Raw genomic sequence first — 15,506 nt, 5'->3', positions numbered from 1 at the left:
CATTGATGGCGTTTTTTTGGATATGTTTTATGGTGATTTATAGGCGGAATAGAGCGATTCCCTTTAGCTCTATTGTTAGCTGACTTTTGCTAGCAGTTATTGACGAGTTAGAATGCATGAAAAGAAACAAAAAAACATGAGTGTGCTTGTCTTGCATAAGTTAAAGTTAAAGTCCCAACGATAGTCACACACACACTAGGTGTGGTGAAATTATCCTCTGCATTTGACCCATTCCCATGTTCACCCACTGGGAGGTGTGGGGAGCAGTGAGCAGCAGCGGTGGCCGCGCTCGGGAATCATTTGTGGATTTAAGCCCCAATTCCAACCCTTTGGGTCAAATGCAGAGAATAATCTCGCCACACCTAGTGTGTGTGTGACAATCATTGGTACTTTAACTTTAACTTTTAACTTTGATGCAGAGTGCCAAGCAGGGAGGCAATCGGTCCCATTTTTATAGTCTTTGAACTCACGACCTTCCAGTCTCAGGGCGGACACTCTAACCACAAGGCCAAGGATTGTAAATGAAAATTCCCAAAAAAGTGCAGTTCTCCTTTATTTTCATGAGTTTGGAAATAATTTTAAAATGTCTCTTAAAGTTGTAATTCAGGTTTACGTTAGTAATTCGTTCCAAAAGGTCAAACAAAGTAGTTTGTTAAATGCAACGTTTGCCCGTTTGATAGCCAAGACGGTATACAAAAAACACATTTTAGCCAGTATTTTAGTTGAGAATTGATTGATTGGAAAAGTGTAAGAGAACAGCGGTAGGACTATATGTTCCGTCATTGTCGCCAACATGGTAAGTTCATGTATTTTCTCTGCAATATAATCATAAATGGTGCAATCAATTCCTTAGATGGACATAAAAAGAAAGTCCGTGCTCTACCTTTGCTTAAAAAATATCCTTCCTGCAAGGTGTGCATCTCCCTGCTTTATGCCTCATCAGAGCTTTGGCGTGGGATAACCAGGATCAATGTGACTCTATATTTTTTGTACGCCGCCTATTTCCTGTCCTGCTAATGGCTTCCGGGCTCAGCTTTAGGATTCAAAGGCTTCTCATGATAATCCAAAGGCAATCAGTTCACCGCCAATAGCCCCACCGCCCTTTGGCTTCGTGCGCCTGCCGCTCGCCGTCTCACCGCCATGCAGCCGAGTCAATTTGTGGGCTCCCGGAGCGAGAGGTTGAAGTTTGCACAACAAGTCATCAATGGCGGTTAAAACCCGCCGTTGCTGTCTCTCCGGGAAGATAAACTCACAGGAGAGTCCCTGGTTCTCTTGCCGCAGCCTTCGCAGGGTCAGGGGTTGCGATCAATGAGGCCATTAGGGGAGCTGATCAGAGTCCAGGACTGGTCCTTGGAGGGGGACCAGCACGGGAGAAGGGAAAAGGTGAAAGCGCAAATTGGACAAGCCATTTTTTTTTTTCCCTTCGCCTTTTAAAGAGCTTCCATTCCACGGTAAATTAAAAAGCCATTCTAAAGATTACATGGCAGCAAACAATGTCGGGCAGATTAGCATTTAGACGGACACTTTAGGGGAGGGTACTGTCACGAACACAGAAAGGTCTCGTAATGAGCTCTGTCATGGCGATTGGGTAGATTATGATTATGAATATGATTCCCGTCTCTATTCTTGCAAGAGTTCTTTAAATCGGGACAAAAAGCTCAAGAGAACACAATGGAGAGTTGGAGAGTAATAGAATCTTAGAATGAACGTTTTTTCTTGACAAGGGTAACCGTTGGATCGGAATGGACCAAAGAGCACAAAAGCATGTCAGTGTGCAGCCAGAACACTGCCAGTGAGATTTGGTATCATAAAAAAAAAAAAGACATTGTAAAACAAGTTGTAATGGCACCAAAACTATTTTTGACCACAAATAAATACAAATATTGGAAAAATACTATATTTTTGGTGGATGTTTTCCATGCCAATATTCATTTTTGTGTACACTTTTAGTGCTTTTGTGTGTTTCAAATCTTTCTTTTTTTGGTTACTCATGTCACACCAAGCTTTACATGTCTGCTGTTAAATGGTAAATGGGTTATACTTGTATAAGCGCTTTTCTACCTCCAAGGTACTCAAAGCGCTTTGACACTATTTCCACATTCACCCATTCACACACACATTCACACACTGATGGCGGGAGCTGCCATGCAAGGCACTAACCATGACCCATCAGGAGCAAGGGTGAAGTGTCTTGCTCAAGGACACAACGGACGTGACTCGGTTGGTAGAAGCTGGGGATCGAACCAGGAACCCTCAGGTTGCTGGCACAGCCACTCTGCCAACAGTGCCACGCCGTCCCCAAATTACGTTGAATGTTTGAAATGAATAAATACAGCTACACTTACATTTTAAAATCGCTCTTTTTTCTCCACGTGGAAATGTAACAAGTTTCGCCAAATATCACGGCTATATCGAGACAAAAATGGATCATTTAAAAATACATAATCAATTTATGTACCGCTTATACTACATCCTTAAAGTATGTCTAGGTTAACACGAAGATATCATATACCGTATTTTTTGGACTATAAGTCCGAAAATGCATAATAAAGATGGAACAAAACATATAAAAGTCGCACTGGAGTATAAGTCGCATTTTTTGGGGAAATGTATTTGATAAAAGCCAACACCAAGAATAGACATTTGAAAGGCAATTTAAAAGAAATAAAGAATAGTGAACAACAGGCTGAATAAGTGTACGTTATATGACGCATAAATAACCAACTGAGAACGTGCCTGGTATGTTAACATAACATATTATGGTAAGAGTCATTCAAATAATTATCACAAAGAACATGCTATATGTTTACCAAACAATCTGTCACTCCTAATCGCTAAATCCCATGAAATCTTATACGTCTAGTCTCTTACGTGAATGAGCTAAATAATATTATTGGATATTTTACTGTAATGTGTTAATAATTTCACACATAAGTCGCTCCTGAGTATAAGTCGCACCCCCGGCCAAACTATGAAAAAAACTGTCTTATAGTCCGAAAAATACGGTACATTTTACCCTTGATTTAGACGACATCGGTCCTCCTTTCTTCTTCTATGGTGTTTTTACAGTCCAGTAAAAGTTGTTATAAGCCCCGCCCACAGGTGCCCTCATGCTAAAACACTGCCATTATTTTGATACCGTAAAAAAGAGAAGCGATCATGAAAACCTTTGAAACACACAGAATCAATAAAAGTGTAGAAAAATATGAATATTGGCATCGAAAACATCCACCAGCAATATTGTATTTTTTTCAATATTTGTTTGTATTTGTTGTCAAAACTTGTTTTGGTGCCAATACAACTTTTTCTACAATGTCAATAATTTTTTTGGATACCAAAGTTTACTGGCAGTGTTCTGGCTCCATATGTCAGGAATTTCAAAAAAAAAAAAATGGATACATGATTTGTATGTACTGTATAAACAATTATTTTGACTCGGGGGGCCACATTTAGAGAAAAAAAATGTGTCTGGGAGCCGGCATATCTATTTTGAGGAAAACTAATACAAAACCTCACAATAATGTCTGATTGAATGCTAAAAACATTATGACAGACCGCCTTAAAAAACGTAATGGAATTTTACATTTTGCTATGAATGATAAAATACTGAATATTGACAAAATATGAATGTCACACCCCCTTCCGATCGACATATTTTACAATTGAGTGAAACACGACAAAAATGCAACAAACAGTGAAATATGAACGCGAAGGGTACAAAATAAACCCACCTACAATCTGATACATCTGATATATCACTAAGCTTTAGAACTTTGTTGTGAAAATCTCCATCCGCGTATGTGGAAACGCTTCCCACCCACACTGCTTGGTGCCTCGTCTGAGCTGCTGTGACGTAGATGACCATAGTAACTAATTAGATGACCGTAGTAACTAATTAGATGACCATAGTAACTTGTATATCATCCAAAAGCGCAGATTCCAACCATTGAAATACTTTGTATAGTTCAAGACTTACGGTCATTAGAAAACATCACTGCATATCATAATGGCAGCTACACTTTACATCTTAAAGATCTAAAAAAAAATATTTGGGAATGTCCGGTGGGCCAGATTGAAAAGCTTAACGGGCCGCATGTGGCCCCCGGGCCTTAATTTGCCCATGTCTGGTATAAGCTCTGCTTCTTCTTACTTCTTTGGGATATGCGTGAACGTGATGTGCTTGAAGCTGCGTGACCTAAGCGTGTTAGAACCCATGACCAAAATATGCACTTCCTGTCCTTTCCCAGAGGTAAACCAGTACACCGTCCAGGAGTCGCTCCCCGTGCGGTCTGTGGTGGCGCGCATCAAAGCGGTCGACGCCGACGTGGGCCCCAATGCCGAGATGGACTACAGGATCATGGACGGCGACGGACCGGGCCTGTTCAACATAACCACGGACGAGAACACGCAGGAAGGAGTCGTCCTCCTGCTAAAGGTACGGAAACAAAACCAGGAAAGCCAGGGGTGGCCTGATGGTGCAAAGAAATGTGTACTGTACACGTTGGCTGCATTGTGTCAGCAGTATTTTAAAGTACACTAAATTACACTGATAATAAAACAGAACAGCCAAACCATTGATTTTAACGACACAAGCTTTCATTGGTTGGGAATTATTAGAGCATGTTTAAAAGCTTGCTATGAAAAATCTCTTATGCCTTATCTCGCTGCTAGCGTCCATAATCCACATTGTCTCTAAACTGTATCTACCTCATTAGGTAACATGACTTTAATGCCCCAGGAACATTTCAAGAGATACCGTTGCTTCCAGGCAAATCAATCAATCAATCAACGTTTATTTACAAACCCCGTTTCCATATGAGTTGGGAAATTGTGTTAGATGTAAATATAAACGGAATACAATAATATTCAATTGAATGCACTACAAAGACAAGATATTTGATGTTCAAACTGATAAACTTTTTTTTTTTTTTTTGCAAATAATAATTAACGTAGAATTTCATGGCTGCAACATGTGCCAAAGTAGTTGGGAAAGGGCATGTTCACCACTGTGTTACATGGCCTTTCCTTTTAACAACACTCAGTAAACGTTTGGGAACTGAGGAGACACATTTTTTAAGCTTCTCATGTGGAATTATTTCCCATTCTTGCTTGATGTACAGCTTAAGTTGTTCAACAGTCCGGGGGTCTCCATTGTGGTATTTTAGGCTTCATAATGCGCCACACATTTTCAATGGGAGACAGGTCTGGACTACAGGCAGGCCAGTCTAGTTCCCGCACTCTTTTACTATGAAGCCACGTTGATGTAACACGTGGCTTGGCATTGTCTTGCTGAAATAAGCAGGGGCGTCCATGGTAACGTTGCTCGGATGGCAACATATGTTGCTCCAAAACCTGTATGTACCTTTCAGCATTAATGGCTCCTTCACAGATGTGTAAGTTACCCATGTCTTGGGCACTAATACACCCCCATACCATCACAGATGCTGGCTTTTCAAAGTTGCGCCTATAACAATCCGGATGGTTCTTTTCCTCTTTGGTCCGGAGGACACCACGTCCACAGTTTACTAAAACAATTTGAAATGTGGACTCATCAGACCACAGAACACTTTTCCACTTTGTATCAGTCCATCTTAGATGAGCTCAGGCCCAGCAAAGCCGACAGCGTTTCTGGGTGTTGTTGATAAACGGTTTTCGCCTTGCATAGGAGAGTTTTAACTTGCACTTACAGATGTAGTGACCAACTGTAGTTACTGACAGTGGGTTTCTGAAGTGTTCCTGAGCCCATTTGGTGATATCCTTTACACACTGATGTCGTTTGTTGATACAGTACAGCCTGAGGGATCGAAGGTCATAGGCTAAGCTGCTTACGTACAGTGATTTCTCCAGATTCTCTGAACCCTTTGATGATATTACGGACCGTAGATGGTGAAATTCCTAAATTCCTTGCAATAGCTGGTTGAGAAAGGTTTTCCTTAAACTGTTCAACAATTTGCTCACGCATTTATTGACAAAGTGGTGACCCTCGCCCCATCCTTGTTTGTGAATGACTGAGCATTTCATGGAATCTACTTTTATACCGAATCATGGCACCCACCTGTTCCCAATTTGCCTGTTCACCTGTGGGATGTTCCAAATAAGTGTTTGATGAGCATTCCTCAACTTTATCAGTATTTATTGCCACCTTTCCCAACTTCTTTGTCACGTGTTGCTGGCATCAAATTCTAAAGTTAATGATTATTTGCAACAAAAAAATGTTTATCAGTTTGAACATCACATATGTTGTCTTTGTAGCATTTTCAACTGAATATTGGTTGAACATGATTTGCAAATCATTGTATTCCGTTTATATTTACATCTAACACAATTTCCCAACTCATATGGAAACGGGGTTTGTATATAGCCCTTAATCACAAGTGTCTCAAAGGGCTGCACAAGTCACAACGACATCCTCGGCTCAGATCCCACATCAGGGCAAGAAAAAACTCAACCCAATGGGATACAATAAGAAACCTTGGAGGGGACCACAGATGTGGGGACCCCCCCCCCCCCCCACTCACTGGGCGACCGGTGCAATGGACTTTGAGTGAATCTAGTTAATAGTGTGAGAGTCCAGTCTATAGTGGGGCCAGATCATCTTGAGTGGAGACCGGTCAGCAGTGTAGAGACGTCCCCAACTGATGCACAGATGAGTGGTCCACCCCGGGTCCCGACTTTGAACAGCTAGCGCTTAATCTGTGGTCACCTAATAACCTCGCCATGCAGGAGAGGGGGGCAGAGCAGAAACGAGATGTCAGATCAACTGGTCTAAAAGGGGGGTCTATTTAAAGGCTAGAGTATACAAATGAGTTCCTCACCTTTTCTCCTCCAAACATATTGTGGCCAAAAAGCTCAATTTTTGTTTCATCTGACCACAGAACTTTCCTCCAGAAGGTCTTATCTTTGTCCATGTGATGTCTGATGAAACAAAAATTTAGTTGTTTGGCCACAATACCCAGAAATATGTTTGGAGGAGAAAAGGCAAGGCCTTTTTCCCAGGAACACCATGCCTACTGTCAAGCATGGTGGTGGTAGTATTATGGGCCTGTTTTGCTGCCAATGGAACTGGTGCTTTACAGAGAGTAAATGGGACAACGAAAAAGGACACAATTGGTGCAGTTCAGCTAAATGTGTTGGTTTTCTGACATGGACTTGTTTCTTCAGCATTGTCCACACATTTAAGTCAGGACTTTGGGAAGGCCATTCTAAAACCTTAATTCTAGCCTGATTTAGCCATTCCTTAACCACTTTTGACGTGTGTTTGGGGTCATTGTTCTGTTGGAACACCCAACTGCGCCCAAGACCCAACCTCCGGGCTGATGATTTTAGGTTGTCCTGAAGAATTTGGAGGTAATCCTCCTTTTTCATTGTCCCATTTACTCTCTGTAAAACAGTTCCATTGACAACAAATCCGGCCCAGAGCATAACACTACCACCACCATGCTTGACGGTAGGTATTGTGTTCCTGGGATTAAAGGCCTTACCTATTCTTCTCCAAACATATTGCTGGGTATTGTGGCCAAACAGATAAATTTTTGTTTCATCTGACATCACATGGGCAAAGATAAGACCTTCTGGAGGAAGGTTCTGTGGTCAGATGAAACAAAAATTGAGCTGTTTGGGAAATCACTCTATCACAAACAAACAAGAGTTGTAGAAATGATTGGAAACTCAAGACAGCCATGACATTATGTTCTTTACAAGTGTATGTAAACCTTTGACCACGACTGTATACATCCATCCATCCATTTTCTACCGCTTATTCACTTTAATGTCGCGGGGGGCGCTGGAGCCTATCTCAGCTACAATCGGGCGGAAGGCGGGGTACACCCTGGACAAGTCGCCACCTCATCGCAGGGCCAACACAGATAGACAGACAACATTCACACTCACATTCACACACTAGGGCCAATTTAGTGTTGCCAATCAACCTATCCCCAGGATAGGTTGATGTCTTTGGAGGTGGGAGGAAGCCGGAGTACCCGAAGGGAACCCACGCAGTCACGGGGAGGACATGCAAACTCCACACAGAAAGATCCCGAGCCCGGGATTGAACCCAAGACTACTCAGGACCTTCGTAATGTGAGGCAGATGCACTAACCCCTCTGCCACCGTGCTGCCCGACTGTATACAATAAATATATAATGAATAAAAAGAACCAAATAAAATATGCATAACTAATAAGATACAAAGTAAAGTGCTAATGACTTCAATAAAATATTATTAGGTAAAAGCCAATTTAAAAAGGTTGGTCTTAAGCCTGCTCTCAAAAACATGAATGCTCTCTGCAGCCTTGAGGTCCTCCAACAAGCTGTTCCAAAGATGGGGGGCCACAATGGTGGAAAAATGCCTTTCTGTGTCTCTGTGTCTTGACTTTTGGAATAATTAGGAGATGAGTGCTGGAGGATCTCAGGGACCGTGAAGGTTCGTAGACGGCCCGATACCATAAAAAAAACACTTATAAACCATACAAATAACCTTAAAATGTACCCTGAAACACTCGGGGGAGCCAATGCAGAGATTTTAAAACTGGTGTAGGTACTAATCCTCACCAATGTGGTGAAAAATAAACTATGTTTCTTCCAAGTACCAATTCACTGTAGGTTGAGAGGACAATGAATGGCTTAGCATGCTGCACACACACACACACACACACACACACACACACACACACACTAACCGCTATAGTTTCTATGTAAAGTAGGGGTGATCGATCCAGATGTTAATACTATCGATACCTACCGTAGTAGAGTATCAGTATTCATTGTCTACAAACTCAAGGAGTGCGTCTCTAGATACAAGAAGATTTAAATGGGAGCCAATAGTGTTTTTTGCAGTTGACTTATTGTGCAATAAACACTTTATTTAAAAAAAAAAAAAAAAAAAGATATATGTAGCATTCAATACCACAAATGTTATACATCCTCTGATTCACAACAATACTAGCAAATTGTACATTTAATAAGATACACTTTCTAAAAATGTTGTTGTGTTTAGTTACTTGCTGTAAGACACTTTCAGTTTTATAATCATCGTATCGGATCAGGACTTTCTTTTCAACTGATAGTGTTGTTGCGTTTATCTTATTACTTACACTATATTGCCAAAAGTATTTGGCCACCCATCCAAATGATGAGAATCAGGTGTCCTAATCATTTGGCCCGGCTACAGGTGTATAAGATCAAGCACTTAGGCATGGAGACTGTTTCTACAAACATTTGTGAAAGAATGGGCCGCTCTCAGGAGCTCAGTGATTTCCAGCGTGGAACTGTCATAGGATGCCACCTGTGCAACAAATCCAGTCCATGTGACCTTCTAATTAGCCCACGTACAGTTCGCAGATAGCTTCATAGAATGGGTGTCCATGGCCGAGCAGCTGCATCTAAGCCATACATCACCAAGTGTCGGGTGCAGTGGTGTAAAGCACGTCACCACTGGACTCTAGAGCAGTGGAGTGCATTTCGGACTGCATTGTGCCGGGTGTGAAATTTGGTGGAGTAGGAATTATGATGTGGGGTTGTTTTTCAGGAGTTAGGCTTGGCCCCTTAGTTCCAGTGAAATGAACTTTGAATGCTCCAGGATACCAAACATTTTGGACAGCTCTATGCTCCCAACCTTGTGGGAACAGTTTGGAGCGGGCCCATTCCTCCTCCAACATGACTGTGCACCAGTGCACAAAGCAAGGTCCATAAAGACATGGATGACAGAGTCTGGTGTGGATGAACTTGACTGGCCTGCACAGAGTCCTGACCTGAACCCGATAGAAAACTATTGGGATGAATTAGAACGGAGACTAAGAGCCAGGCCTTCTCGACCTCATCAATGCGCTTTTGGAAGAATGGTGGACAATTCCTATAAACACACTCCGCAACCTTGTGGACAGCCTTCCCAGAAGAGTTGAAGCTGTAATAGCTGCAAAAGGTGGACCGACATCATATTGAACCCTATGGGTTAGGAATGGGATGGCACTTCAAGTTCATATGTGAGTCAAGGCAGGTGGCCAAATACTTTTGACAATATAGTGTATTTGAGTAAGACTGGATTGTCGGTGGTGACACTGTGCCTGTCAGTCACACTCCCGAAGCAATAAAGCCATTCCGTATTCCGTTTTTATTTCATACTCTGCTTTTCTTTGTGTGATCCATTAGCACGTTACAATAGCATTAGCCTACTATCAGGTCGGGGCTGTCTTTGGGCTAATTTCATCTTTTGTCTGATTTGTTGTTGCAAACGCAGACAATTCCAAGACGGGGCGAGCGTCACAGGCGATGAAAGTGTCAAATCAATGTCCTCCCGCGCTTTATTAAACACGGCAACGAGCGGTTCAATAAGGCCGAGCGAGATGACAAAATCTTTCAACAGCCCTCATTTCACAGTGATTGTCAGCGCCATTGTGTGCTTGTCTTCATGTCGATAATATTGCTCTCGCTGCGGACTAGAAGGAGAATCATTCAAGTCTTTGTGTTAACTTTGTGTAACGCCTCTTTAGTGCTAATCCTCCGTTGTCACATGTACACATGTTTGGTTCCCACAGCCTCTCGACTTCGAAACTAAGAGCAGTTTCTCTCTGCGGGTGGAGGCCACCAACCGGAACATCGACTCCAACTTCCTGAGCTTGGGCCCGTTCAGCGACACCACGGCGCTCAAAGTGACCGTGGAGGACGTGGACGAGCCCCCGGTCTTTTCGACGCCACTCTCCAAGATGTCGGTCTCCGAGGACGCACGGGTGGGCACGTCCATTGGGCGGGTGTCGGCGCACGACCCGGACACTTCCAACAACGGCATCAGGTACGAGACGCCGACATCTATTCGGAGGATGTTTGAGATGAACTCAAATTTGAACCCAAACTACAGAATTATAATTATGAAGCGACAGGAGGGCGTAAACGATTGACAATGCAATTATCAATTACAATAATATTATTATAGTCAAAACAAAGCGGCTAGTATTTCTTTTTTTCATCTAATTGCACTATTTGTATTATTCTATTATTCTGTTTTCTATTGCATGTCTGCACCAGAGGAGCTGCTTTTAATCTCATTGTACAAACACAGTGACAATAAAAGGCATTATATTCCATTAAAACTATGAGTAGAGATAGATATATTTTTATGAATAACAAAAATGTATAAATTATATATATATATATAAATTAATTAATTATAATGATCAGCAATAAATATAAAAATAATCAAGTGATGTTTTCTTAGTAATCCATGACAAAATGTCCAACAAAAACTGAATTGTATGATTTCTGTCATAAGAAATCTTAAAAATAATAACAAAAAAAAAAAACACGTTGTATAAAGAACAATTATATTTTTACATGCAGAAAACAACGAGGAAAATACAGTTGTGGTCAAAAGTTTACATACACTTGTAAAGAACTTAATGTCATGGCTGTGTTGAGTTTCCAAAGATAAGACCTTCTGGAAGAAAGTTATGTGGTCAGGTGAAACAAAAATTGAGCTGTTTGGCCACAATACCCAGCAATATGTTTGGAGGAGAAAAGGTGAGGCCTTTAATCCCAGGAACACCATTCCCACCGTCGAGCATGGTGGTGGTAGTATTATGCTCTGGGCCTGTTTTGCTGCCAATGGAACTGGTGCTTTACAGAGAGTAAATGAGACAATGAAAAAGGAGGATTACCTCCAAATTCTTCAGGACAACCTAAAATCATCAGCCTGGAGGTTGGGTCTTGGGCGCAGTTCGGTGTTCCAACAGGACAATGACCATAAACACACGTCAAAAGTGGTAAAGGAATAGCTAAATCAGGCTAGAATCAAGGTTTTAGAGTGGCCTTCCCAAAGTCCTGACAATGCTGAAGAAACAAGTCCCTGTGAGAAAACCAACAAATTTAGCTGAACTGCACCAATTTTGTCAAGAGGAGTGGTCAAACATTCAACCAGAAGCTTGTGGATGGCTACCCAAAAGCGCCTTATTGCAGTGAAACTTGCCAAGGGACATGTAAGCAAATATTAACATTGCTGTATGTATACTTTTGACCCAGCAGATTTGCTCACATGTTCAGTAGACCCATAATAAATTCATTAAAGAACCAAACTTCATGAATGTTTTTTGTGACCAACAAGTATGTGCTCCAATCACTCTATCACAAAAAAATAAGAGTTGTAGAAAGTATTAGAAACTCAAGATAGCCATGATATTATGTCCTTTACAAGTGTATGTAAACTTTTGACCACGACTGTACATATTGTGTTGTTTTTTTACTTGTGTAGCTTCATGTAGAAATGGTGCCGCTGAAGTGGCAGCTCTGTGCTCTTAATGTCTTTGGATGTTTCCCTCTTTTTTGTATGTCTTTTTTTTACCTTATTTTTCGTAAGCTTTGTGTATCTGCACTTCAACCACATAATTTCTGCATTGTTTGATGAATATATTTTTCTTTTCCAACAAGCAGGAGGAGGGCAGATACCGTATAAGTCGCTCCGGAGTATAAGTCGCACCGGCCGAAAATGCATAATAAAGAAGGAAAAAAACATATATAAGTCGCTCTGCTATCAGTCACACTTTAACTTTAAGAGCAGCGTGTGTATTTCATTGGACGAAAACAAGCCCAGTGCACAGCGCGGTAGGAGCCTACACAAAAGCACAGTGCTGCTGACAGGAGACTTGGCAGCTCCAGCAATCAATCAATCAATCAATCAATCAATGTTTATTTATATAGCCCTAAATCACAAGTGTCTCAAAGGGCTGCACAAGCCACAACGACATCCCCGGTACAGAGCCCACATAAGGGCAAGGAAAAACTCACCCCAGTGGGACGTCGGTGTGAATGACTATGAGAAACCTTGGAGAGGACCGCATATGTGGGTTACCCCCCCCTCCCCCAGGGGAGACCGAATGCAATGGATGTTGAGTGGGTCTGACATAATTGTGAGAGTCCAGTCCATAGTGGATCCAACATAATAGTAAGAGTCCAGTCCATAATGGGGTCAGCAGGAAACCATCCCGATTAGGAGGTCCTGGGTGCATGTGACTGGTGATTGGATGAGCTATCAAGGAAAAGGGAGGGTGTGTTGAAGCTTATTTTGGTTTGAAACGGCAGCAACCTGTTCGCATTTTTTGGGGAAATTTATTTGATAAAACCCAACACCAAGAATAGACATTTGAAAGGCAATTTAAAATAAATAAAAAATAGTGAACAACAGGCTGAATAAGTGCACGTTATATGATGCATAAATAATCAACTGAGAACGTGCCTGGTATGTTAACATAACATATTATGGTAAGAGTCATTCAAATAATTATAACATATAGAACATGCTATACGTTTACCAAACAATCTGTCACTCCTAATCGCTAAATCCCATGAAATCTTATACGTCTAGTCTCTTAAGTGAATGAGCTAAATAATATTATTTGATATTTTACAGTAATGTGTTAATAATTGCACACATAAGTCGCTCCTGAGTATAAGTCGCACCCCCGGCCAAACTATGAAAAAAACTGCGACTTATAGTCCGAAAAATATGGTAAATCAATGCGGTTTCTCGCTTTCTTTATCAAAGTGCTGGCACTCACAACTTTTTTGGACCCACTAGTCAAAGTTAATTTTAAAAAAGTAAAGAGACTGACCAAAGCCTGAGAGGCTTTGTTTAGGTATTCGATTCCACGAAATGATACAGTACGCTAACGGCAAAAGGAGTAGTGTGTCACGCGCAGTGTTTGGCTGTGCAAAACTGGGGCAAAGTTTTAGCGAAGATTTCCAAAGAAACCGGAATCACAAAAAAAGTGGTATATGATATGAGGAAAATAAGGTATGAGAAAAAATACATAGCTTCACGTTTTGGATAAAGTCAACATTTTGTGACAATTAACAACAGCTTAAGTATTAACATGAAAGATGGCACAATAAAAGTATTTTTAATTATTAGTGCAAAATACTTTCTATTCCAAAAAAAATGGCACTCAGGGCCTTCTGTCTCATGAATAAAACCATAAATTACTGCTTTGAATTCTTTGAAATGCTCGTTAAAAAAGGCAATTAAAGTTCAAAATGTCTTTCATGTATTTTAGATTTTACTGAGGAGTGAATTCGGTCAGAAAATAGTTTCGCTCTGCCTGTAGTGCAGCACTCAACTTTTTCTAGTGTACTTTATGAAATATAATGGCAATGGGTTTGTGTTGTTTTTTTTTCAATGTTGCGCACTATAAGAAGTGTACCGTATGGTATGTCCATTACATTCATAGAGTCTTTGAACTGCAAAAGGAATGCCATAAAACGTGATGATTACACACACTAAAAAGGGCGCTTGAAAGTAGGCTGCCGCTGGTCTTAAGCAAACAGAGGCGACAGTCTTAATGCCCTGAAAAGGTCCCGTGTGGCTGTCACACGCAGTGCCAGATGGCGTGTGTGTGTGTGTGTGTGTTGGGGGTACGGAGGGGGCAGCGCAGCATCTGCAAAAAGTGAAATGCCATCTTGAGCAAGAGAAGGGCATTCCTCCAGAGGGGTCAATGCTCAAACATTGGCACATTTGGCCTTTACGGTTCAAAAACAGGACCTCACGTTGTCACCGTGTCGCACGCGGAGGGCCGCCTGGCGCCGCTTTGCATTAATCGAGTGAACATTGTCGCCTTTTCTCCGGCCGTATTGTGAGGAAGCCTAATCAGAAAATCAAATTACTGCACCATTGAACGTGTGAATGCTACTGTTCGGCGACTGCAATGTGATTTCCCCCACATCAGTTGGAATTAGAATTATTGTGGAACTAATGGAGCCACCAGAGTCAAATTACTTTGCAATAATACCCTTTGGATGCAGACTAATTGAAGTTGTAATTTTTCTCATACAAAACATGGCGTGTGCTGGCCTCGGTTATTAGCGACCTGCATTGATTTTCTTTGTGTCCTGCATGCATTTGAAAACGTTTAAAATTGTTGTGCTGAAGCGAAACTGATTTACATTCAAAGTCGAATCAATTCCACTCAAATGGAGGGCGTGTTTGCGTGCAGGTACTCCATCGACCGCAACACGGACATGGAACGCTTCTTCAACGTGGACGCCCTCAGCGGCATCATCAGCACGGCCAAGCTTCTGGACCGGGAGGCCAACTTGGTGCACAACCTCACCATCCTGGCCATCGAGAGCCGTGAGTTGAAACAGAACAACCAAAGCAAACACGACGACATTTGTTTCACTTTGTGGAGACGTTGGCGTGGGTCAAAGGCTCTACCGTGTTTATTCAACGGCGACAGGTGTGGACGCCTGCACAACATGCTGTTTTGCTCGTCTCTTTGGAGTCCCACTAGCAGGACTAACTAGTCATCATGCTAAATAGAGTCTGGAGACACTTTTCCATCCCATTGGAATTCATGCATCTGTGCATGTGTATGAATGTTTGCAGGGAGTGCATATAAGATGCACCCACTAAATTTTAGAATAACTTATTTTTTTCCAGCAGCACCGGACTATAAGCTGCAGATAAATATGTTGCGGAATGAGTTTTTTTACACAGAAAGATTTTATAAATGTTTATTTACATACCAT

General features: G+C 41.6%; 1 protein-coding gene across 4 annotated transcripts in view; it reads left to right on the top strand.

The window, feature by feature from the left end:
- Positions 1-15,506, top strand: part of cdh7a (cadherin 7a) — a 340,872-nt gene that overhangs the window by 256,373 nt on the left and 68,993 nt on the right. For all 4 annotated transcript variants that reach the window (XM_061965236.1, XM_061965237.1, XM_061965238.1 and 1 more), the window contains 3 exons: positions 4,248-4,435; positions 10,532-10,785; positions 14,972-15,108. In XM_061965236.1, the coding sequence (XP_061821220.1) occupies positions 4,248-4,435; positions 10,532-10,785; positions 14,972-15,108 (579 nt within the window). The remainder of the gene's footprint in view (positions 1-4,247; positions 4,436-10,531; positions 10,786-14,971; positions 15,109-15,506) is intronic.

This window comes from Nerophis lumbriciformis, linkage group LG07 (genome assembly GCF_033978685.3).
Source record: "Nerophis lumbriciformis linkage group LG07, RoL_Nlum_v2.1, whole genome shotgun sequence".
Taxonomy (NCBI): domain Eukaryota; kingdom Metazoa; phylum Chordata; class Actinopteri; order Syngnathiformes; family Syngnathidae; genus Nerophis; species Nerophis lumbriciformis.
Note: the sequence above shows the minus strand (reverse complement) of the source record. Positions and strands in the feature narration are given on the sequence as shown.